The sequence below is a fragment of the Phacochoerus africanus genome, chromosome 9, assembly GCF_016906955.1.
Source record: "Phacochoerus africanus isolate WHEZ1 chromosome 9, ROS_Pafr_v1, whole genome shotgun sequence".
Classification (NCBI taxonomy): Eukaryota; Metazoa; Chordata; class Mammalia; order Artiodactyla; family Suidae; genus Phacochoerus; species Phacochoerus africanus.
Window position 1 is genome coordinate 2,871,193 of NC_062552.1, and position 25,156 is coordinate 2,896,348.

The 25,156-nt window shown below is 48.2% G+C and overlaps 1 protein-coding gene across 2 annotated transcripts in view; it reads left to right on the forward strand.

Annotated features, from left to right (window-relative positions):
• Nucleotides 1–16,711: 16,711 nt before the first annotated feature.
• The window catches only part of CDYL (chromodomain Y like), a 126,734-nt gene continuing 118,289 nt past the window's right edge, over nucleotides 16,712–25,156 (forward strand). Inside the window, exon 1 of one of the 2 annotated variants that reach the window (XM_047797692.1) lies at nucleotides 16,712–17,087. In XM_047797692.1, coding sequence (XP_047653648.1) covers nucleotides 17,064–17,087 — 24 coding nt within the window. In that variant the 5' untranslated portion in view covers nucleotides 16,712–17,063. The remainder of the gene's footprint in view (nucleotides 17,088–25,156) is intronic. The other variant, XM_047797693.1, reaches the window with a different exon arrangement.

The following is a 25,156-nucleotide window of genomic DNA, read 5'->3' on the forward strand; positions in this document are numbered from 1 at the left end:
TGTGCCCTCAGGGGTCTGGAATGTTAGCGTGTAAGTCATCTGCAAGCAATATGATATTCAGAGAAAAAACTTCTTTGACAGAGGAAATGAATAGAACTTGGATTTTGGAATCAAGAATACCTGATTCCCAGTCCAATCAGATGTGCAAATTTGCTTTCAAATTCTTTGACAAATGGAGTGACTTTGATCTGCCTCCCAGCTCACTGTGCTTCTCGGTGACGTATGGGGCCCGTAGGCCAGTGGGTGGCATCGGTGTGTCCTCACAAATGCAGCTGCAGCACTTGTTTGATACCTGAAGAGAGTCGCCATGGTCGCAAGCTCGGTGTGAGCCTGAAGGACCCGTTCGGACACTGCTGTATCCGTGTTTGACTGACGCGGGTAAATGTCGGGACTGCAAGCTGGACTGTTTCAGTGTGGTGCCCGAGTCTGCGTTTAGAGGGATACAGTTTTAAAGTCGAAGTTGTCCTGCTCTAAACCCGCGATTCCCAAACACATCCCTGCAAGAAAATGAGAAAGACGTTGTAATGACTTCTGTGATACTAAATAATGCAACTTAAATAATTGCCTTAGAGTTTGTGACGGTGACTCTCCTACTGTGTGTGTGTGTGTGTGTGTGTGTGTGTGTGTGTTAAAGATCTTTTATTTTATGAAGCAATGGCGGCGATGCGTGATAAGAGGTTAGCAGTTGTGGACTTTTTTGGTGCAGAAGCGACTTTCCATCATAAAACAGAGGGTGGCAAGTTGCTGTCAATGTCCATAATAGTTTTGAAACTGTTACAGGACCCTGTGATCCCAGACATGCTTGGGAACCCTAACGTAGCCCAAGGTCTTTATTTCAGAATTGGAAAGTATTTGGCTTACGGAAGTAAGTTACCTGCCCAAGGTCACATCGCTAAGGTGACCCCACCATGAGAATTCAGCTCTCCTAACTCAGTCTTGATGGGTGGCTGGGGGCAAGGGTAAGTGGGGGAGGAGCTCCCGTCATGGCGCAGTGGAAACAAACCTGACTAGTATTCATGAGGATGTGGGTTCGATCCCCAGCCTCACTCAGTGGGCTAAGGATCCAGTGTTGCCGTGAGCTGTGGTGTAGATTGTAGACGCAACTCAGATCGGCTGTTGTTGTGGCTGTGGCGTAAGTGGGCAGCTACAGCTCTGATTTGACCCCTAGCCTGGGAACCTCCATATGCCGTGGGTGCGGCCCTAAAAAGAAAAAAACCTGAGAGAGAGAGAAAGTATTAGTAGAGTTGATGGCAGTTGGAGCGCCCCATCATTGCTGACCCCTCTATCCTGGGAGCTCATGGTTCACAGCACTGTTGGCTGCACCTCCCGTGGGAGCTCTCTCTAAGGCAGAGAGGGGAGGTGCTTCAGACATACACTAGGACAAAGAAAAAAGCAACGTGGCCGTTTAAGAAAAAAGGTGATGATCCACGGAGAAAAGAAACACACCCAAGAACACGTGTTGATGCTGCTTTCAAAGGACTGTGCGGTGTCGGTGGACTTAGCAGAGTGCTGATGGCAGTGGCTCTTTACGGATTGGTCAGAAAAAGCTCCCTGCACTTACAGGAGGATTTGTGGAGTTGGCAGTGAATAGAGAAGGAAGAAGAAGCCTTAGGAGAGTAAGGGACAGGCCACCTATTTCCAGCACAGAGGAAGGTATATGTTAAACTGAGACATTCAGCATGAGAAATCTGAACCTAAGCTATGAAGAAATTAGCATAAAGGGACCAAGAAGAAGCCTGGCAGGAAAAGAAAATACTTGGTTGAAAGATTTCTAGTAAAGAGGAAGAAACATGAGCTTCATGTAAGACGGAACTGCCAAAATAGAAGCCTAACTTTAAGCAAAACAGATAAATGAGTGAGACGACGTTATGCTTTTTTCTGTAATTCTCTTCCAACCAACCCAACTCCTAGCCCCATCCCACCTCTAAATAAAGTCCATTGGCCTTGCCTCATTCCTTGTTATGGAAATTTAAGAAGTTCTTAATTTGGTGTAGAGTGTTAAATGGCTACAGGATCTAGCCATCTTGCTGACTATGTTTCCAAGTGTATGTTATAACATTAAGGTAAAACTGTCTTTTATGGAAATGTTAAAAAGTATCTTAGGAAAAAGGATAATTCTGAAGTGATCGTGCCTAGAGACTGCAGCTCAGGTGTGAATGATCTCAATCCATGAAATGGGTTTTAGGTGACCTTGGAGTGTTTGTGCACCTAGGTGGCTGGCAGAAACAGTGTAAATCCTCTTGGGAGAAAGCTAGCATTATCTGAGATTTCAAACATTTCTGCAATTTTGCAAATAAAATACCTGACACATAATAAAAATAATTAGATGCACAAAAAAGTAAAAAGGAACTAAAATCAATAGAAATAACAGACAATAGAGACAGACCAGTGGAGGCTACATGTATTAGAGTTTGAAATGCCAGCTTCAAAATAACTAAATTATTAAGGTCAAGGAGATTTTTAAAAAATCAAACAATATTGAGGATTTCAACCAGGAACAAAGAAACTGCTAAATCGAATGGATAGCCTGGCTTAAATAACATAACAACAATAAAATCAAAAGTTTAAGAGCAGATCAGACACAACTGAGGAGAGAATTAGTAAACTAAAAGATGCCAGAAGAAAGTACCTATAGTGAAATAAAAAAACAAAAGAGTAGAAAATAGAAAAACATAATAAGACATGCAGGACTACAGTGAAAAGCTAACATATGTTCATTGGATTGCAAGAAGGGAAGAAAAGATAGCAATATTGAGAGATAAGATTCCAGCAGCAATATTAAGAGATAATGATGTAGAAAATTTCCCAAACTGGTGAAAGATATCAATTCACAGATTCAGTGAGTCCTATGAACTCCAAGTAAGGTAAATATACAAACACTTAGACATACCATAGTAAAACTGCTGAAAACCAAAGAGAAAATCTTCAAAATAGCAGGAAAAGACCTATTATCCTCAAATGAGCAAAAAATAGAGCAGGTTTTTCATTGGAAACAATGAAATGCGAAGATGAAAAATATGAAAAATATCGAAAGATAATGAGAAATAACCTCTCAAACAACCAATCCAGGAAGCCAAGTCTTGTTTTCTGCAGCAATGGCCCCAGAATAGTCAGAATTTAGATTGCCAGATCCCTGGGGTTTGCCCCCTTCTTCTCACTCAGGCACAATCATTTAAAAAACTTCTAAAAAATCATCTTAAAAAACATTTAAAAAATCGTTTTGATATGTTCCCAAACTGAGCACATAACTTGTTCCTGGTTAGCCCGTTCCCAGCCCCCACACCCATGGTCTTCAACCAGAGAACACCTGACTGCTTCCTGTTCCTGCTCTTTGCTTTTGCACAGTCTGTGACTGCCCTTGAGTCTCCTCCCCATGCAAGTACTTGGGACCGACTCCCTTGCTATAGCAAGTTCTGAATGATTCTCATACATCTGAAAGAAAATTCCAAAACAGTCTGAGTTTTTTGTTAATTGGGCTCCAATTAATCGAGTTCTTCCTATGTCCTTTGTAATTTAAAAGGAACCATTTAAGACAAGTGATATAATAAATACACATTTTAATGTGCCCAATAAATTAGGTCTCCTAAGGAGCTCAAGTATATAAAAATAGTCTAGTTTATGTTTCGTATGTTCTGAATACTGAATGTGCGTGGATTAGTCATCAGGCTTATGCATGCCTAATACATAGGATTTGTGAACCTCAGATATATAGATTAATGGCCACGTGCTTGTACTATTTCCTTTTCAAACTAAACTGGGATTTCACCAGAGCCAATTACTCTTAATCTAAATTTCCACTTATAAGATGAGTAAGTTCTGAGGCTCTAATATACAGCATGGTGAGTATAGTTAACAGGACCATAATTTAGACCTTAAAGTTGCTAAGGATAGTTTTTTTTTTTTTTTGCTTTTTAGGACCACACCCACGGCATATGGAGGTTCCCAGGTTAGGGGTCGAATCAGAGCTGCAGCTGCCGGCCTACACCACAGCCACAGCAATGCAAGATCTGAGCCACATCTGCAACATATACCATAGCTCATAGTAACGCGAGATCCTTAACCCACTGAGCAAGGCCAGGGATCAAACCTGCATCCTCATGAATCCTAGTTGGGTTCATTAACTGCTGAGCCATGAAGGGAACTCCCGAGAATAGATCTTAAATATTCTTACCACAAAGAAAATTTGTATTTATAAGAGGTGATAGCGGTGTCAACTAACCTTTTGGTGGTAATTTTTTTGCAATACGTATGTATCAAATCGTCACGTTGTATGCCTTAAATCTACACACTGTTATATGTCAATTATGTCTTAATAGAGCTGGGGAAAAAGCTTGATGATTTAATTTTTGAAAAAAAGAAAAAAAATTGACAACCTGGCATTCTATACGAAGTGACATAGGCTTCCATAAAAAGGTAAAATAGACATTTTCAGACAAACAAAAATGAGAATCCATCATCAGCCATCTGCAGTAAAGAAAATATTCATTGTTCTTCAAGCACCAAGAAGATGGTTCCAGACAGAAGATTGGAAATACAGTAAAAAAAAAAAAAAAAAAAAATTTAAGGGCAATAAAAAGGACCAAATATGTAGGTGAGTCTGAATGTTGGCTATATAAACCAATAATTATAATGACTTTTAGCGCTTAAAATAGAGAATTAAGATACAAAACAACAATAAGGATGGACATGGAATGAATAGTATTAGGACATGTCTCAGGAGGTCATGGGATAAATGATATAAAGCATTCTCAGTTTATTGTGTTGTCCAGGAAAAGGATAAAAGTATCACTCTTACACTTGGTTAAGAGAAGGATGCACGTTATAATTTCTAGGATTACCACTGTATAAACTGTAAAGAACCGTGTAACTTTCAAGATCATAAGGAGAAAAAGATAGAAAAATTATTTTAAAGTCTCAATCTAAAACAAATTGATGAAGGAAAGAAAAAGAAACGTGAACAGGCAGGATAAATTAAAAAATTCAGTAATATGGTAGAATCAAAACTATGCATCTCAATAATTAACTTAAATGTAAATGGACTAAATACGCTGAGTGAAAAACAAAGATTGTCCTACTGGATTTAAAACCCAAATTGTTATTTATAGGAGCCATTCCTAAAACATAAGGATCCAGAAAGTTGAAAACTACAGAAGTGGAGAAAGATTTCTCTATCACACAAAGACAAATCAAAAGAGCGCTGGGTGTAGGTATCCTAATATCAGACAAAGTAGACTTAGAGTCAAAAACATTGTTAGTGTCTTTTTATGACAAAATGCTTCATTTAACAGGTAGGTATAATGGTTTAGATTTGTATGTGCCTAACAAAGAGCTTCATACTATATAAAGCAAAAACAAACTAGACTGTAAAGACATAGATTCACAATCAATATTGGGAAATTTTATTTTATTTTTATTTTTTTTTCATATTGGGAAATTTTAACACACATGTCCTAATAGATGATTTAAATAACATAAATAGTAAACTTGAATATATATATATTCATATACAAAATGTATTATTATAGCATGTATTTAATATATCCAAATTTATTGATTATAATTAATATACTAAAATATACATATATAAATAACACTGTACATAACAAATGCAAAATATATATATAATCCTTTGAGGTATCCTATGAAATATAAGATTTGAGCATATTTGGGACCTAAAATGTCTCAACAAATTTCAAAGGTTTGAAATTCTACAGATTATGGTCTTGAGTGCAAATGTCATTGAAATCACATAACCAAAAAAATCTAGAAAATTTCTGTATTTTAAGATTTTAAAATTCCTCTAATAATACTCCAATAGCTTTGCGTCATGGCAGATGATAACTGGACTTATCTATCAATTTTTTTTTTTTGTCGTTTTGCTATTTCTTGGGCCGCTCCCACGACATATGGAGGCTCCCAGGCTAGGGGTCCAATCGGAGCTGTAGCCACCGGCCTACGCCAGAGCCACAGCAACGCGGGATCCGAGCCGCGTCTGCGACCTACACCACAGGTCACGGCAACGCCGGATCCTTAACCCACTGAGCAAGGGCAGGGACCGAACCCGCAACCTCATGGTTCCTAGTCGGACTCGTTAACCACTGCGCCACGACGGGAACTCCCAAATTTTTTAAAATTTTAGAAGAAAAAGTATGTCTAATAATCTGTGAGTCAAAGAAGAAATCACATTGGAAACTGAAATCTACTTTGAGCTAAATGAAAAGGTGAAATTTTAAGCTCTGTGGGATGCAGAGGAATGTATGGAAAAGAAAGACTAAGTCAATGAACAAAGTCATTAAAAACTTAGACAAATAGCAATAAATAAAACCCAAAGTGAAAAGGAAATAGTCATGGTAGGAGCATAATGAGATAGAACAAACACTTCCAAAACAGCATCAAAAAGTCCAAAGCTGATCATTTCAAAAGACTAATAAATGAATAGAGCCCTGGCAAGACTGACAAAAGGGGAGATGTCACACAAAATTTGAAAAATGAAAAATGGGACACTACTACCAACCCGACCAATATTTGCATTTTCTGAACAAGTTTATGCCATTATGTTTGACATTTTAGATGAAATGGATAAATCGACATGGGAAGAGTAGAAAATCTGAATATTCCTTCATTAATAAATGTGAGTCTAGGAGTTCCCGTCGTGGCGCAGTGGTTAACAAATCCGACTAGGAACCATGAGGTTGCGGGTTTAGTCCCTGCCCTTGCTCAGTGGGTTAAGGATCCGGCGTTGCCGTGACCTGTGGTGTAGGTTGCAGATGTGGCTCGGATCCCGCGTTGCTGTGGCTCTGGCGTAGGCCGGTGGCTACAGCTCCAATTCGACCCCTAGCCTGGGAACCTCCATATGCCGCGGGAGCAGCCCAAGAAATAGCAAAAAGACAAAAAAATTAAAAAAAAAAATAAATGTGAGTCTGTAATTTAGAGCCTCTAACAAGGATGCTCCAAGGCCAGACGACTTTACAAGCAATGCATGTGGATAACAGGAAGAAATGATGGCCTTTAAACACAAACTAAACACTGGAAATGACCAAGTGCGTGCCGCCTCCTCTCATGAGGCAGGTACAACCTTGACATCGAAACCTGACAAGGACATGCATGCACAGCTTCAGGCCAGCATTTCTCGTGACTCAAAATCCTGAACACGTTATTAGCATAACACATTTAGCAATGTATAAGAAGCAAAATGCATCCAAATCAAAATTTTGGTTTATTCCAGAAAGAGAAAATTAAAACTAATTAATGTAGGTCAACATGTTTACAAAATGAAGTAATGAAACCACAGGCTCATTTCAGTAGATGATAAAATGCATTATCCATTCATAATTTAATCTTAAAAGTTCAGAAAATTAGTATTAGAAATGAATTCTCTTAATCTGACTAAAGATGCCTACAAAGTTTCTTTAGCAGATATCAATCTTCATAGTGAAAGCTTTCCTTTTGGAATTAAAATCAAGAAAAGCTGTCCACTCTTCCCACTTCCATTCACTGCGGCACTGAGGTCCTAAAGGCACCATCACGTCCTGGGCACACTGACTGTGCGCTTGGCGTTAGCAAAGCATCCCCCAGAAATGTATTTTACAATGACCTGAGATCTCAAAAATAAGCATCAAAGTTAATGCAATAACGTAACCATTCCCTAACTGTTCTGCCCACCACCCGTTCTTTATGGAGCAAAACTTTTTGAAAATACGGATCAGATTATTGCTTGAGACCCAGGACGCTGTCATGACCCACCCGACTTGTCTCCTAAGCTCATTGTACACATTCCCTCCTCCTGGTCTCTGCATTCCAGCCCCACCAGCTCCGTTCAGGTTCTCAGAGATGCGCTCCTTCCACATCTAGGCCTTCAAACACTCTCTTCCCTCAGCCTGGGAACATCTCAGCATCGTCTTTCCTGGTCCGTCCTAAGCGGTTAGCTCATTAGTGTAGGTGCAACCTAATCAAAACCCAAAGAAGCCCCAGTAGCACCTGGTACCCACGACTTGCCTTTAATATAATTCTTCAATTAGAGGAACCAGCCTACTGGTTCTAGACCTGGGGCAGAACATACCACAAGATGAGCCTGGAGCATCTAATAATGCTGGAAAGTCAAGATGTGCTCAGTTCTCGTCAAGGCGCAGCAGAAACAAATCCCACTAGCATCCATGAGGATGCGGGTTCGATGCCTGGCCTCGCTCAATAGGTTAAGGAGCTGGCATTGCCACAGCTGTGGTGTAGGTCACAAATACGGGTCGGATCCTGGGTGACTGTGGCTGTGGCTGTGGCGCAGGCCTGCACCTGTAGCTCTGATTAGACCCCTAGCCTGGGAACGTCCATATGCCGTGGATGTAGCCCTAAACAGCAAAAAAAAAAAAAAAAAAAAAAGATGTGCTCACTCACACAACCCCCCCCCCCCACACACACACACAGTGATGGGTTATGTTAAAGGGGTACCGGCATCAAAAAGATCTCCCAGTGGCCAAAGCGGGAACAGTCCGTGTAACAAAGCAGAAGGATGGATTATGCTCCTGAGGGTAAATATCCGCGAGTTCGTGGTCACGGAAATGAGTAAGTTCGTAAGTGTGGGGAAGAGACAAATCCGAGCTGAAGAATTCCCAACACTCTTCGCAGATACTCTGCCTTCTAGGAGTATCTGGTGTCACCCGTTGTCGCTCCTTCCCAGGCAGCATGGAGTGATAGCTGAGAAGCCTGCCTGGCAGCGCAGTAGCCAGGGCGTCAAGGTCAGCATGGGCGTGGGAGGTCGCGTTGGTTTTCTGTCCCTGTGATGAGCAAGGCCTTTGGCCTCTGTGGTCGTCCTCCTCAAAGAACATAACCCCAGTCTCATCGTGAGAAAAGCACCCGACAATCCCACCTGAGGGCCGTCCTGTAAAACATCCACTGGCATTCTTCCTAACTGCCAAGGTCATCGAACATAAGGAAAATCTAAAAAACTGCCACACCCCAGCGGAGCCCAAGGGGAGAGAATCAGTGAATGTAAGGAAATGTCTGGAACGAGATCCTGGAAGAGAAAATGGACATTAGGTCAAAACTAAGGAACTCGAAAGAGAGACTTTGGTTAATAGCAAAGAATGACTGTTGGCTCTTTAATTGTGACAAATGTACCGACCAGCTTGAGGTGTGAATAATAGGAGAAATGCTGTGGGGTAAACGGGAATCTCTACACTTTCGTTGCATGTTTTCTATAAATCTAAATTCATTATAAAAATTGTGTTAAATAACTAAATAAACTCTGTATACTAACAGAACATGGTATATGCCCCATCTTCCATAAATTATTCCAACATCTTCAAGTATCGGCTAGAAAGTGGCAATATTCTTTAGCTGGAAAGGGAGTACACAGACTTTTGTTTTATTTTTCTCTATGTCATTTCAGCTGTCTAATATTTCATTTTTAAAATGCTAAACTGTACAGCAATTACCGGAAGTCAAAATGTTGATTTCTCCCGTGGTAGCCACTTGGATGCTTTTTTATAGGGATCAGACGATTTGAAAATAACTTTTCAATGATCCTGCTGTGCTGGTGCCCAAGCATGCCTCGAGTGTCCACGGGGTGACAGACACGGTCTTTGCGGAAGCGGCAGACCAGGCTCATGGCCAGGTCCTGTGTGCTCACAGGTGCCTGCAATTTTCCTTGATTGATTATGACTTTTTTGGTGACAACTTAATGTCTATCACAATAGAATATTAGCTGCCTGAGCACAGGGAGGACTGTACATACATTGATTAGCAAGGGGCCAGGCACACAATACATGGTCAATAAATATTTTTTGAATGAATGAATGAAAGACTCTAACAGGGTTTCAGAACTCAGACCCTAGAGTCACCTGGACCCGAGTGTAAATTTTAGAGTCCACATTCACTGGGAATGGGGATAGTCGTTGTGCCTGTTCTAAAAGGCGATTCATGGGTAGATGTACTTACTTAGGGTTCTTTGTAGATGTCAGCTATAATTTTTATTAAAGAGGTTAATCTTTGTGAAGTGCTTGTAACAGTTCCCAGCACAGGGCAAGTGCTTCTTGTTTGTGTGTGTGGTTTGTTTGTTTGTTTTTTGCTTTTTAGGGCCTCACCAGCAGCATATGGAAGTTCCCAGGCTAGGGGTCAAATCGGAGCTGCAGCTGTTGGCCTACACCACAGTTCACAGCAAAGCCAGATCCTTAACCCCCTGAGAGAGGCCAGGGATAGAACCTGCATCCTCACGGATACAAGTCAGGTGCATTACCGCTGAGCCACAACAGGTACTCCATTGTGTTTATTTTTTAAAAATGTTACTGTTTACCAAATTGAACTGCATGTACTTTGCATAGTCTGTTAGGGATATTCTTTGGAAATGCTTTTACATTCTTTGGAAAGAAAAGGCCTAAAATATAGACTATGAATCTTCACCAGTTCAAAATATATTCCTCTAGAATATGTGATAATTCAGAAAGGAGCCTGGTCTGAACACCTTTGCAGCATTTATGGAGAAATAACTTGTACTGCAAAACGGGGTCATTAAGCCATTTAAGAAAATGGTTTTGGAGCACTTGGCAACACCATTCTCATACAATTAGCCATCTAACTTTGCAGGGGTTTGATACCACTCTTCTAAAGAGTGGTTTCCAATTTTTTTGGTCTCATTCAAAATGTAAGAAATGTCTTTTACGTGATGACCTAGTATGTAATAATATGCTTGCGTGTGTGTGTGTGTGTGCGCGCGCGCGCACGCATTGCATGTGTGTGTATTTGTATATATAGAAATGAGTGTATTCAATGGAAACGGTATTCCCAACCTAGTGGAGTTATTGTGAGAAGTAACGTAATGTCTTTTCTATGAAAGGAAATCTTGGTGACTCCATTTTGCTCTGGCTTCGGCTGCAACACCCTCCTGTGACCCCCCCCCCCTCCTCTTTCCCTCTTCTCCCAGCAACAGTTTGTTTCAATTAGCCAACCGGGAAGAAGGTGCGCCCTGACCTGACCGAGGGGAAGGGGACAGGTCCCTCACCCGCGTTAGGGATTGATAGGGAGGGTCTCTTCCTCCCTGCGCGCTGTTTGAGCACCTGCGCCCTTCAGCAGAAGGAAAGAGCTTTGTCGAGATCTCCCCGTGTTCGTGTGTCTCATTTGCCAACACTGACAATCCGAGCCATTCTCCAACATTATGGATGTGCTCTGATTGTTTTTCCAAATCCATTCCATTCTGTGTATTTCATCCTGTCTCACCTAAAACTGGTGATCAAGAGCTACTAAAACGGTCTAAAGATCCACCGCTGGTTTGAAGTCTGTAGCTTGATTGAAAACAACCAAAAAGCAAAATACCACCAGCACCACCACCACAGAGAAACAAAGTGCTGCTTGAACTTCAGCAACAGAATCACCAGGAGAACTCGTTAAAGAGATTTCGGAGAGCTAGAGGAGACTCGTGGTAGAGGATTCATACTTCTACTAAGTTTCATGGTGAATCTGTTGCTTCCTGGTCTGGGGACCCCCATTTGGGACCCTCTGCACTAGACAGTACTGGTGATTGAAGCCAGTCAAGCCCCAGCACGTGTTTCCATGTGCCGGTGTGGTCCGAGCTTTACTTTCAAATTCATTTTCTCTTTGCTTTAGATTTCGATCCGCACCTGCTCTTGCTGTGGTCCTGGGTACATCTGGGTCCCACTGCTTCTGGGGCACCCGGTGTGCTTCTGTTTTCCTTATCAGCCAGGAGGTCTGCACTCCTCTTCTGCATGCTTGCTCTCTGATTGATAATCTCTCTCTAGAAAAGGCCAAGAGGTAACGAGGTCACTGGGATGGTCTCACTTGAATGACAAACATAATGACCCATCACGATAATTCAAGGGACGTTTGCATTCCATGTTTTTTCAGAAATCCGAAATGAATTCGTTACCGCCCTGGTATGAAGTCAACCGAACGTCACGGCCGGGTCTCGAGGCGTTTAGGCTTTGGATTTTGGTTATTTTCTCCTTTTAGAAGGTGGAGCAATGTATAAAGTGATAAATGAAAAACTTCATTCGTCTTGATCAATTGCTTCAATCAAAAGACGGTACCACAGGGAGTTCCCGTCGTGGCGCAGTGGTTAACGAATCCGACTAGGAACGATGAGGTTGCGGGTTTGATCCCTGGCCTTGCTCAGTGGGTTAAGGATGTGGCGTTGCCGTGAGCTGTGGTGTAGGTGGCAGACCAGGCTCATTTCTGGTGTTGCTGTGGCTCTGGCATAGACTGGCAGCTACAGCTCCAATTGGACCCTTAGCCTGGGAACCTCTATATGCCTCGGGAACAGCCCTAGAAAAAGGCAGAAAGACAAAAAAAAAAAAAAAAGAAGGTACCATTAGCTAAAGAGAAAAAGGAATTGCAGTTAAACAGTAAATCCAGTTGAGAAAGAAAATAACTCTTAATTGTACATTGATGAGATGTGGCCAATGGTGGCACCTCAGCCTAAGAGGGAATTGGTGAAATCAGATAGGAAGAAGTCTCAGGATTGCTATGACTTCAGCAAAGAGAGGGAATCGTCGTGGCATTTGGCGCGAAATAGCAGTGTGGCAGCCGGCCTAGGCACTCACTTCCGTACGAAAGAGAGCAATACCTGGGACCCAGACGGATGCAGGGCGGGAGAGGCTGGAGTTGAAATGCAGACACTGACCGTATGGCCAGGGGAGGAAGCAGCAGCTGAAAGCAGGAATGGCGGGGTGTCCGAGGTCCGTAAGAGAAAGGGGCCCCGGGGTGCAGTCAAGCCGTCAGGGAAGGAAGACCTGGTGGGCTCCAAGCTCAGAGGAGGCCCTTGCATCTGAAGGCATTGTAGGACGTGTTTTCTGTGTTTCTCTCTTGCTTTGCCAGGCCTAAATTTGTCTTGCTCTTGATTAAGTGGCTGCGATAGGAATTTCCCAGAGGGTCAAGGAGCGAGGACCCTAGAACAGGAACGGTGTTTAACTTCTCTTTGGCCGGAGTGTGAAACTAACGAACGGAAGTCACTTTTTGATAAAACTACAGTTACACTTTAGGTTTTGGCGGCGGCAGCAAGACAGATGATGCTGTGGGGTGCCACACTGATGGAGGGATCGCTGTGGGCCCTCTTCCACAGCCGCCCAACCCCAAAGTGCCTTTGCCTCAGGGCAGTAGTTGCTGGATTTGGGGCTTCTTTTGTCTTTCCAGCCCCACCCCCCATCTCCTCCTGGGAGCCTTGGGATTCAAATGTAGATGAAATGCAGATTCTCGGGAGAACTGGAGTCGAGTGTTGGGCTGCTGAGAAGGGATGGGAAAGAACCTCTGGTTTAAGCTGTTAGCCATTGTTCTGCTGCGTTGGGGAATGGCTTCCTCGCCTGGTCTGCAGAGCCTTCTCCTGAGTGGCCTTGATTGTCGAATACCGGTCGTTTGGATCCGTTTGGAAGAGGAGTCACCGGGTTTACGTTGGTCGCCACCGCGTACATCAGGTGAGAACGGAGCTCAGAACCGGCAGATGTGTATTTTAATTGCGTGTGTACATCATCCTGTTTCTTGACCATTTCTGTAAAGATGAAGATGTGTGCATTTCACCAGTACATACTATTGTGATGCATGTGTTTTTGGTACAATGCAGATCTCTTCCTTGATGTGTTTAGGGGATGTGACTGCACTTTTATTCTCAATTCCCTGAGAAAGTACTTTCACAGCTCCCACACACGTGGTCATGGTAACTACTGCAAAACTTCACTATTTCAGAAAAGGTGGTATAAATTCAAAGCCATTAAATGATCTTGGACATATTTGCTTCTGTTATGAGCACTGATAAAACGTTGTTTATGTAAAAAAAGTGAGGCAAGAGAGAAAATTTGCTTAAAAGTAAGACAAATTGAGCTATGACATCAGCAAAACGGCATTGAATAAACCAGTGGTGTTTTAGGCGGGGATGGGGGTGGGGTGAGAGCAGCCTGGTGGACCGCTGACCTCAGTGGCTCTGCCACCAGTTGGGTACTTTCGGAGGGATCTCCTCGGCCATGTTCTTAATTAAGATGGACACCCACTCCCTGTTGGAGCAGAGAGGTGGCCGGAGCTGCACTGAGGAGAATGGCACCCTCGTGCCTTATTACCGAGGTGACTTCTACCCAGTGGTTACTTTTGATGTTGATGACTGATCCCAGCCGCATAAATAATCCGGGTCATCAGGATTAAAGGTCCGGGTACAGGGACTTTATGGAGTTAGTTACCCTTTTTACCCTGTGTGGCCCCATGAGGTCAGTCTCCTTGCTCTAGGATTGGGGCGTACACCAGGCATGCTAGCTCAGTATCTGAGGATGGCTGTTGGCGGCGTCTTGCCTTCCTCCCCTCCCCTTGGTAGCAGTGGGGACTTTAGAGACCACGTGTTGAACATCTCAGACCCGTGAGCTCGCCAGGGGTGAATGTGTTGCAAATTCTGTTCTGAGCATCATCATTAGGGTGACGGCCGTGAGAAAAAGAAGTGTTTATGAGTGTGCGGGTCTGCGATTGTGTACAAGTTTCTAAGTGAGATGCGTCATTCATTTTACACTGAGAATCCCCTTTTTGTTCACAAGTTATTGCGCTTGTGTGGTTTTGAACCGCCGCCGGTTAGTCTGAGCGCGGGCAGTAAGGGGCGAGCATAGCTGAGACTTGGAGCACATGCCACCGTTCTAGTCCTTGCCTTCAAGGAGCTTCCAACTTAGGGTGATGACTGTGTGCCTAGAGAGACGCTAAGCAGATGCAGCAAATAATAATAAATAATAATAAATAAATAAGCAGATGCACAAGTGCCAACTGAAAGGAGGCGGCGCTGCTGCTTGGGGGTGGGAAAGAGAATTGGCTGGGCCCTCTGTTGGGGGTGGGGGGAGCGCCTGGACGGGAGGAGAAGGTGGGACTTTAACACGTGCTTCTACCGTCCACGCATTTGGTGGTGGGGATCGGAGGTGTGTCAGGTGTCAGGGCTTTGCTGTGGCCATTGGAACTACAATTCACTGAATAAAAACTTCTTTTATACGGAGGTAGTGGTGCGGGGTGGGGGGCTGCAAACCGCATTTGGAGATCCGGGAGAAGGTCACCGTCTAGACATGGGGGTGGGAGGGGAGTGGACCGGACGGAGGACACTGAGGTAAGCGCCGCTGGAGCACGCCTGAGTGGCTGGGGAGGGAATGTGACTAATTTTGCCCTAGAAGTTAGAAAGCTTTGCTTTTGATGTGACGTCGGAGCTGGAGTTTAAGGTCGAAAGGGGGCATTCCAGGCAGAGGGAACTGCAGGCAGAAGCGTCGGCGTGAAGGCAGTGGTGATTCGACTTCAAGTGACTTAAGGGCAAGCGTGGCGCTTGTTCGTGGGCGTGGGGAGGGCAGGAAGCTTCAGCGGGCTCTCTGCAAAGCCTTGCGGTTGCTAAACTGTGCGAACGGGGCACGATCGAATTGGGTTTTAGGAAGAAAACTGGTGGGAGGAGCCTGGTTTCTAGGAGGTCAGTTAGGAACTGGAGCTAGACAGAGCACCGGGAACGGGGTGGCAGGAGAGGATGCCCTGGGAGAGATGAGGCTTTGGTGGTGTCTTCCTGCCGTAGGGGGTGGGGGACAGCGTAAGCCTGTCTCTGCGGTGCCTCGGGGGGGAAGTTCCGCTCTATTCGCAGGAAGGTTGGGAGTTGCCGGCTGTTTGTGGGAGTCAGGCCGGGCAGCCCCTTCCTCATTGCACACGGATGGGGAAGCGTCCGGTGTCCCGGCAGGTGTGCCCTGGGAGCTAGCCCGCGCGCGGGCCGGCCCCACTTTGCCCTACTCCCCTGCCAGGCGGAGGAAGGGCCAGCCCATCGCTGTGGTCCCGGCAGGGCTGGTCGCCTAGTTGTCCACACCGTCCCCCCCCCAAGGAGAACCACCACTGACAGCTTCGTTCCTTTGGAACCCAGACCTCCCTGGAGCCCAGATTCCGGCCCCTCCTCCCGGCTCCCCTTCGGAGGAGGCGGACGCTCCAAGAGGAACAGGGAGGCCCGGCGTGGGGGAAGCTGCGGGCCGAGAGGAGGCGGCCGCGCCCTCGCGCCGCCCTCGACTGCGCCGGGCTCCCGCCCCGGCCCCCACCCCGGGCCTGCCGCCGAGCGCGCGTGCCGGGCCCCACGCGGGCGCGCGCTCCGACTCCGGGTCTTGGCGGCTGCCGCGGGGGAGGCGGGCACGTGGTGGGGCGGGGGCTCCACCTGGCCACGCCGCCGGCCCTCCGCAGGCTGCCCGGGCCGGAACGGGCGACGCGGCGGGCGCACGGGGGCGGGGGCTCCGCGCGTTCCGGGGAGAGGCCGCGCGTCGCTGCCGTCGGGGCGGCGGGCGCGATTCGCGGGGTGGCCCGGCCCCATGGTCCCCTGGCCAACTCCGGGGCCGCCGGCGCCTGCCCCCGAGCGCGCCGCCGCCGCCGCCCTGCGCCCGCCCGCCCCAGAGCTCGGCTCCCACGTCGAGGCGGGCGGGCGCCGCGGCCGGGTCCGACCTCCGCGAGGGCATTTGGGCGAGTCGGGTCCCGCCCCAGCCCCGCCCCCGCCTCGCCCGGCCCCGCCCCCCGCCCGGGCTCCTCCCCTTCCTGCCGGCCGGCCCCCCGCGGCCGCCCGCCCGCCGCGCCCGGAGCGCAGCCCGCTGCTCCCCTCGGCCGCCCCGCCCGCCGGCCGCCCCGCCCCTCCCGCGCGGGCGGCCCGAAAACCCGGAGCGCGGGAGCGCGGCTCGGCCGGGCCGGGCGGCTGCACTGGGCATGCTCAGTAGCCGGGGCAGGTTTTTTGGTCGCAAGTAGGAAGCTTCTTGCACTACACCGGAGAGGGGGAGCCGCGGAGCCAGCGCGCCGCCGTGCACCGCCGCCGCGCCCGCCCCAGCCCGGCCCGGCCCCGCGGCGGCGCGATGAGCCCGAGCCCGAGCCGGCCCGCCGGGGAGTGAGCGCGGCGCGGAGGGCGCGTTGCGCAGCTGCTCCTGCGCACAACCCGGCCGGCGGCCCGCACCGGCAGGAGTGAGCGGCCGGTCCGCGCTGCGCCCGGCGCCGGAGCCGAGCGGAGCAGGAAGCGCAGGCCACGCAGGGACCCAACTGAAACAAAGTGTCGGCCGCCGGCGGCGCGGCGCCTCGCCCGCCCTGCCCCCGCGCCCCCCGCCCCGCCGCCCACCATGGCCTCCGAGGAGCTGTACGAGGTACCTCCCCTCCCCCCGGCCCGCCGCCCCGCCCGGCCCCCGCCCGACGGCCGGCCCGCCGCCCCCTCCCCCCCCGGCCGCAGTTTGCTGGACGGAAGCGCGTGCGCCCGGGCCCGGCGGCGGCGGCGGCGCCCGACTTGAGGGGCCCGGGGTCCCGGCCGCAGGCAGGAGCGCTGACGCGAGCGACTTGCTCGGACGGAGCCCAAAGTGCCCGCGGCGGGGCGGTGGGTGCGGAGCCCCCGGCACCGCCCGGCGGGGTCTGTGGGCGGCGCGGGGGTGCTCTCCTGGCCGTTTGGCGGAGCGCTTCGGGGAGGGTTTGCCTCCGGTGTTGGGGGGGCGAGAGAAGAGTGCAACTGCCTCCCGACTCTGTGCTGGCCCGAGCGATGCAAAATATCGCACCGAAAATGCTCGGCGTGGACCACATGGTTTAATTAGGTTAGCATTGTGGCCAGAGCCAGGAAATTTAAATTTAACGCTGATACACCGTCATTCATTTGCGCCGCAGCGGTGCAAGTAAGAAGGGGCACCATCAGAGCTGTAAGTTATGGGCGATGGGTTTGCCAGCGTCGACTTCAAGTTGTGCGGTTGTCAGTTGGGATCTTTAGACATGTTTTGTACGCCTCGATGTAACTTCTTGACGTGTTGCAAAGTCGGCTTCCCGGGAGTATGGAAGCTTGGAAGCCTTTCTGTTCTTTTGGATAAAGGGTTCTTCTGTGGCGTATACATTTTCCTATATACATCTTCATGAGAGACTTAAAACTTGTGGAAACTCTCTGGGTTCACCTCTTGGAGGTGTTTAGGGACTTAGGAAGTGCAAGCGTCTGTAACAGGCAGAGCCCCTTGGCCCTCGTGAACCCTTCATAAGAAGCAGGTGAACCTTCTGCAGACTCTTCTCCCGGAGTGGGTTATCGCAGTTGGCACCGAATGGAGCTCTCTTGCCAACAGTGATGGCCTTCTAGCAACTTTCTGTTGCTTTTGAAAAGCAAGTGTTTGCAAACGTTCTCTGTAGGAGGTTTTGCCATGTGTAGACTTGGTGGTGGGATTGTGGCCTGCCCTTACATTGTACGTGGTCAGTGTACCTTGGCTGGCACTGAACATGGTCCATTCTCTTCAACCATTTTACACCTTAGCGGTGCCCGACTGTGCTCAAGATACTGTCTGGGGAGGTTTGGATAAAGGGGGAAAAACTCTCCCGGTTTTCAAGAAGGAAGGAGGGTGTTGTCTGGGGAAGGCCCAGAAGTAGAGGCCGAGACAGAGCTGGGAAAGTACATAGCATGAGGGTGGGAGGGGCTTTGGTTTCTGTATGAACTTATTCTTTGAGCGTTTGGGCTTGAGTATCCACGCATCGTTCATTTTTGTGATTATAAATACCGAGTCAGTTAACTCATTCCATGAGTGTTTGGGTGAAGGTAGCACCTTATACGTAAGTTGTATCTCACATGTATAAAAAATTGTCCTGAAGGTAAAACCGTTCCACCAGCGCATTGTGTGCCCAATTGAGCTCTTTCTTTGTTTACTCTGTACCTTCTGGGTTTCTACTCACCACTTTCCTCGCAGAAGGCACTTATAGGTCGTATCTTCTACAAAGTTTGTGTCTGTTCAGCGTGTTTATTGAACCCCTGCCCTCTGGAGGTTGCGTGGGGAGATGGGCTCTGAGGGATGGAACGGGCTCAGGTCCTCAGAGACACGCGTTGGGAAAGAACTGGGTGCACTGCAGAGAAAGGACACGTGCGCACTGAACTTAGGATTCTGAGTTCTTGTCTGGGGAGGTCTTTAGAGGATAGTCGAGGTGCTAGCAGGTGGGGTGGGCGGTGCTTTAAAAAGATCTAACTTCTCCTCTACTTGAAGGCAACACTGAGGCTGTTAGGAGTGAAGGTTGCTGTTTGAAAGTGCTGCGTGGTGACCGAGAGCCTGGGTTTGGAGTCAGAAAACCGAGCTGTGGAAATCCGGCCCTGTCACCTGGAGTAAATTAACCTTGAAAGCTCGGTGTCCTCATCTGTAAGACCTGGGACCAGGGCTTGCCTCCTAGAGCCGTGAAGTTCAAATGGAAAGATATGCAAAGCATACCCACGGCTCCCAGAGAGCGGCCAGCCCCCAGTGACCAAGTGCCACCTTCTTGAGTGTTAGCTCACCTTGCATGCCTCTCTGAGGCCAGGTTTTGTTTCTGAAAATATGGAATTGTACTGTTTTGATCAAAGTGGTGTCATTTGTGGATCAGAAACAGTAGCAGTTGTAGGTGTAACACCGCAGCCTGCCTTACAGGTGTGTGGGTTTTTTTTTGGGGGGGGGGGGACACTAAGGTGTGTTCGTACCCAGGGCCTGGGGCATTAGTTGCCTGATGTGGTCCAGTTCTGCCTCATTGAAGTGGAAGTTTCATGTTTGGCCCCAAGCTCCACGGTTCTAGAAGGATATTGTAACAGGAGGGCGTTCAGAGTCTTGCCTTTTGCAGTAGTTTGGCGTGTGAAGAGCTCGGGTCTGTCGTCGCCTCTGAACTTGGGCGCATTGCCTGATCGCTAAGCCTCTGCTTTCTCACCCCCACCCCCAGTGAGATCTCTAGCACGTATGAGCACGGCTCCTGGTGTGTGGTGTGTAGGTGCTTCGTGACTGTTGACGTGGTTGTTGTAACCATGGCGTGGGGACCAAAAATAAGGGAATGGAACAAGATGGGTCCGGGTGTTGGCCTTGCCGGGTTGGAAAAACAGGCTCGATTGAGCCCCAGCATCTCTAGCAGCCAGGATGGAGGGGACGCTCTTCATTTACTGCACTTCGAACTTTATAGTTTTCACAAGAAGACCAGCATCCTTTAGGTCGGGCCATGACCTTTGTGTAGAGGGCCAGGAGGTTATCCACGCCGGAGGCCAGGCGGGCCCCACGCGCTGCCGGAGGAGCGCAGAAGCAGCTGCGGGCCAGGCCTAAAGGAGTGGGTGCTGAGCTCCAGTAAAACCGTTATGGGCGGTAAAATTCAAATTTCGTGGAATTCTTACATGTTATGGAATAGTCTTCCTTTAAAAAATATATATATATATCGCTTAAAAATGTAAATCAGAGCCTTCGCCCGTGGGTTCCATGAGGACTGCGGGTGGGCCTGTGTTTGCTCACCTCTGCCTGATGGTTCGCTGTTCTGAAGCCGAAGTTGACCCTGGGGTTGGGGCGTCAGGGTGGTGGGAGGGGAGCAAAGGCCTTCCAGCCCCAATCCCAGCTCTGGCCTTAGAGCCGCAAGGCCTGGGATCCCCTCCTTTGGACGGAGGCCAGGACACCCGCCGCTGTGGTCTTAGGTACCTGTCTCCCGCCCCTCCGCTGCTCTAAGGGGAGCGATGCTGACGCCCTCGGAGGCTTCCGTGGCATTAACATGTGAAAGCAGCTTCGAGTTGATGAAAAGCCACGCTCTCGGGAGTTAAACGGTTACCTTATCCTAGGAACCGGCTTTCTCTCCCATTCTTAAAGAAATTAAAAGAAAACAAAACACAAAAGAACCACCCAAATTCTGAAAGCCAGCCTTTTTTCCTTTGAGATTTAAAAGCGTGGCGTCCGTTGATTAGATCGCCAAAGAAAACTGCGAGATTCCTCTCACCTCAGTAGGTGAGTCCTTGTGGGACCGAGCGAGGAACCTCTAAGACCCCGGAAGCGGGTTCCTGTTGGTGTGTCTTCAGGGTTCCTCTTCTCCGCGGGTGTAGGTCCCCGCCCCCCAGAACCACTCGTGTGAGCTCAGTGACCGTCTTGGCCTCCGGAGAAAACATTTGTCCCACGCGGGCACGTTAGAGGCCATCAAAAATGGAAGCAGACTTTTAAGAATGAAGTTAAGCCTGGCTTACAAACGTGCCTTAAAGTCGATGCGTTTGGAAGGGCGATCAGATCGGGGAGGAAAGCTGAGTCTTCCCTGTTTCTCTCCTTGCTTTGGGGTAAGTCTCCCGTGCACCCAAGAATTTTATGTACTTCGACCAAAAGCACAGTTGTGAAGAAAACCTGCGGGTGTCGTTCACACGGAGTCACAGAGATCCGGAGGCTTGGTGTGGGTGTTGGTCAAGGCAAACCAGCATCTCTTGTGCGTGCGGTTGGCTGGCTGTCGAGGTTGGGATCCGCAGTCCCCACTCTGTTCCCGTCAGTGGCCCTGACTAGTCTGCTTGAGGACACAGGTTCCATCCCTGGCCTCGCTCGGTGGGTTAAGGAGCACGCGTTGCCGTGAGCTGTGGTGGAGGTCGCAGCCACGGCTCGGATTCTGCATCGTTGTGGCTGTGGTGTAGGCGGCAGCTGCAGCTCCGATTCAGCCCCTAGCCTGGAACCTCCACATGCCACAGATGTGCCCTACAAAGACCAAAAACAAACAAACAACAACAACAAAAAAAAAACAAAAAAACAAGATCCCCAAAACGAGAAGACAGAAAGGGTCATTTGATTTCTGTAACTGGTTGTGGGGTAACAGAGTCAAATGTGTGTGTTGAGAATTAACACCCTCTTAAATGTGAATGGCTGAGAACACCGATGCGTTCGCCTGGTCGGTGTGGCCACACCTGCTGGGTGCGCTTTTTCTTTGAGCTGTCTTTCCGTCCCTCTGTACGCCAATTACTCAAATTTTTTTTTGTGCTTATTGTGGTACCTCAGCATCCCTGAATCTTTTCCGCATGCTCTGTGATGCTTTTAACCAGCGAACATATTTTCATGGAGTTCTTTGCTTGCAGAGTTCTGAGCCTCAGGTTTTCGAGTACCTGAGCTGAGTGGAGTTTTTGTGGACAGGGAGTCATGCTGGGTGTAGCTGTGGGCACCCCACATCATCGGGGCCCTGTTCAAGGACAGGTTCTTGGGCCCAAACTATGAGACTGTAGTTTTCAGTGTTTGGAATCTCGGTTTCAGAAAGCTGCTTTCCAGAACACAGGTGGATTTTGAAGCCTCTGGATCCCACTGCTCTGGGGAGGGGTTGGGATCTGCCCTTGCAGAGGTCAAGTTCCAGGTGGAGCAGACTGGTCCCTTTTGCAGGCTCTTGACCGTCGCCCATCATTAACTGAGTCATTTCAGGAAGGGAGCTTTAGAAACACACCAGGTAGTTAGGTAAGGGCTGTTTCTGGAATGTCTGTTTTCTGCCCTTCTGTGGCATACCCGTCCGCCAGATTGCAGGATTGGTGCAGACATGCTTTAAAAGGAGGATTTTTTTCTGGTCATTATTTTCCACAGTTCAGATGTTGCAAGCGTTGCCTAGTTGTTGAATCACACTTTACTAAAAGAGTGAATTAAAGGAATGGCCTTACCTCCAACTCCCCTCCGCCAGACGTGATGCCCCTAGGATCTGAATTCCTGGTCGGCATGTGTGGTTTCAGCTCTAGGATGGGGAGGAGGTCGGACTTCACCGTTGGGCACACAAACGTCATTCTCCGGCTTCTTAAGGGGAGGGCCCTGTCCCCTGGCGAGTCTGGGAAAGAAAGGTCTTTGGTATGAAGGTGTTTCAAGGACATAAGCGTGTTTCTCTGGGGGAGGGGCAGGCAGTGTTCATCTCTTTCTTGGGGGGATCTGTGGCCCCCCAGAGGATTCACGTTGCTCCTGACACCCTTGAGCCAAGACTTGAGTTTCGTTGCCCTTCATTGACGGCTGGCGTTGCTTTTGCCCAGCGCAGCTCTGCTTCCGCTGGAGCCCGACCCGACCGGCAAATCTACCAAAACCTCACTGATGGGGTTTGAAAGTTGTCTGCTATTTCCAGGCTTGAAGGGGCTGTTCTTGGAATGAAAGCCTCAGGTTAATCAATATTTTAGCTCCACTTCTGACCCGACGAGGCCTTCGGAATCCGTGAGCTCTGCTCCCCCACCCGCCGCTGCCGTCACCGCTCGGACAGTGTGTGTTTCGCTTCACCCGTATCCTTTCTGATCATCCGTCTTGTGTCTCCAAAAGAGTCTTCTCCCTTCCTCAAGCATATCTTTTAGAGATTTCTTTAGTGAAGGGTCGTTAGTAGGAAAGTCTGTAGTTTTTTTTTTTTTAATTATTATTACCTGAAAATGCCTTTATTTTGCCCTCGTTTTTGAAAAGTAGAATTGATTCCAATAAAATGAGTTAGTCGGTTATTTGCTTGCAGCATGTTGAAGCTGTTACTCCGTTGTCCTCTGGCCGCCCTGTTATTCTTGGGAGGGTTGTGGTCCGTCTGGTGACTGGTCTGGCTCGTGTCTCTGGCTGCTTTAGGCCCCTCCTGTTGACTTCTGTGGCCTCGCCTTTGGTTACAGTCCGCGTCCCTCTGGGTGACTTTCTTTGTGTGAAAAATCTCGGTGTACACCTGTGCTGCTTTGGGAGCTCGTGCCTCCCTGATTCGGAAAGGTTGCCGGCCCATCAGATCCCGCTGCTCTGCCCGGCGCTCCCTCTGGGTGTCCAGGGAGGCCCTTGTTCGAGCTTCCTACCTGTTATTCTCTCATTTGCATCTCCCTGTTTTAGTTTTGTTTGCTTTTCAGTATTTCCTTTGAGCTGTATCTACTCAGCTATTTAACTCATCCGTTGAGTTTTTAATTTCAACAGTTATATGTTTTTACTTCTAGATAATCTAGGCACCACCCTCTCCAAATCTGTCCATCTCTGGGTTGCCTTCTTTGTCTTTGGTGTTTGTCTGCTGTCACGGTGGACTCATTCTTTCTAGTCAGGTTGGGGGGAGTCACGGGGGCCCCTGGATTTTTTCCTTGCTTTCAGCAAGCCCAGTGAAGTATTAAGAATCATATTTCATTAGAGGTCTGGTTATTTTTTAGTGAGAGAGCCTTTGGGAACCTTGTTGGCTTTTTTGGCCAGCGTCTGAAGAAGCTGTACCGACTTGGAATTTGCAGTGTCATGAACTGGGATGAGGGCCTGAGCCAACTCTTGAGATTTACCTGAAGATACTAAGGATGCAAACAACGCATAGGTGGATTTCAGGGGAACTGTGTGAAGATGGATAGAAGAGCTGCAGCGAATGTTTCTGAAGCAAGATGGTCAGCGTCTCTGTTCCGCCTGTCCTGCCGTCTGAGCGCAGCGTCTCTAGCTGTTCTTTCCCTGAGGTTGGGGTGTTCAGTTGGTCTGAGCGCTGAACCCATAGTTGCTGGCCTGCCTGATCCCCACCAGCACACCACCCCGACTCTTCCCCTGAGCCTCGGTGTCCCCATTTTTCCAGTCCATGGTGACTACCGCAGCCTGCCAGCCTCAGTTCTCTCAGGACCTCCTCACAGTTCTCCGTGAGCAGGAATCCTCCCCTTCAAACTCTGTGGCTGATTGACTTTTTGTTTTTGCAGGTGTTATTTGTGCTTGCTTATGGGTTACTTTCATTCTGTATTAAATAACATTATGTCTATTTTCTCCTAGAAAGTCCGGCTACCTGTCCGTTTTTTGGTTTACTGTTGTGCTTAATCTGGGGGTGTGAAGCGCTCCATTGCTGACTTGTAACTAAAATACAGATATTGTAGTGACTGGAGCTGCATTATTTGAAATGATACCATATATGTGAGAATTGTGCATTTAGGTATCTTGTTGAAAAGCCATATGGTGCTCTGGAGGAAAGTTATCTCTAAACTTGATACAAATAATTTGGAGGAAACTTGTGTTCCTGGAAAGAGTATTTGAAGTGTTGGCCCTGGCATTTATGTTTAGGCTGGTGGAGAGTGGGGGCAGTGCCAGCAGTGGTGTTCTCTAGCTGGAGGAGCAGGTGTGGCCACAGTATGCTTAAGAGCGTCGTCTTTACTTTTGGGGTTTTTCCCATTTATAACGGTCTCTGCCAGGGACATTTTCGAGGGTGGGTACTTTGTGGCATTTGTTGCTGAAGCGCCCAGTGTTGGTTGCAGGTCACGCATGTCTTTGGTTAAAATGTTAAAATTTTTCATCAGTAGTTTAGGATTTCAGAGCATCACTGAGTCGCACGTGGAAGCATTTCTTACCTTAGCCTGTAACCGCTCTGGAAGCTTCAGCTGTTGAGGGTATGTGAGAACCAAGACAGAAAAAGTCCTCTTGGCTGTAAAACGTTGTCACACGCCGTACACATTGAACATTCCGGGCCTCTCTTGGAGGCTGTTTGCTTTTATTTTTGGCACAACGTGCGTGGACTTAACTGGCTTCCTGAGCACGTCGGAAGCAGATATTTG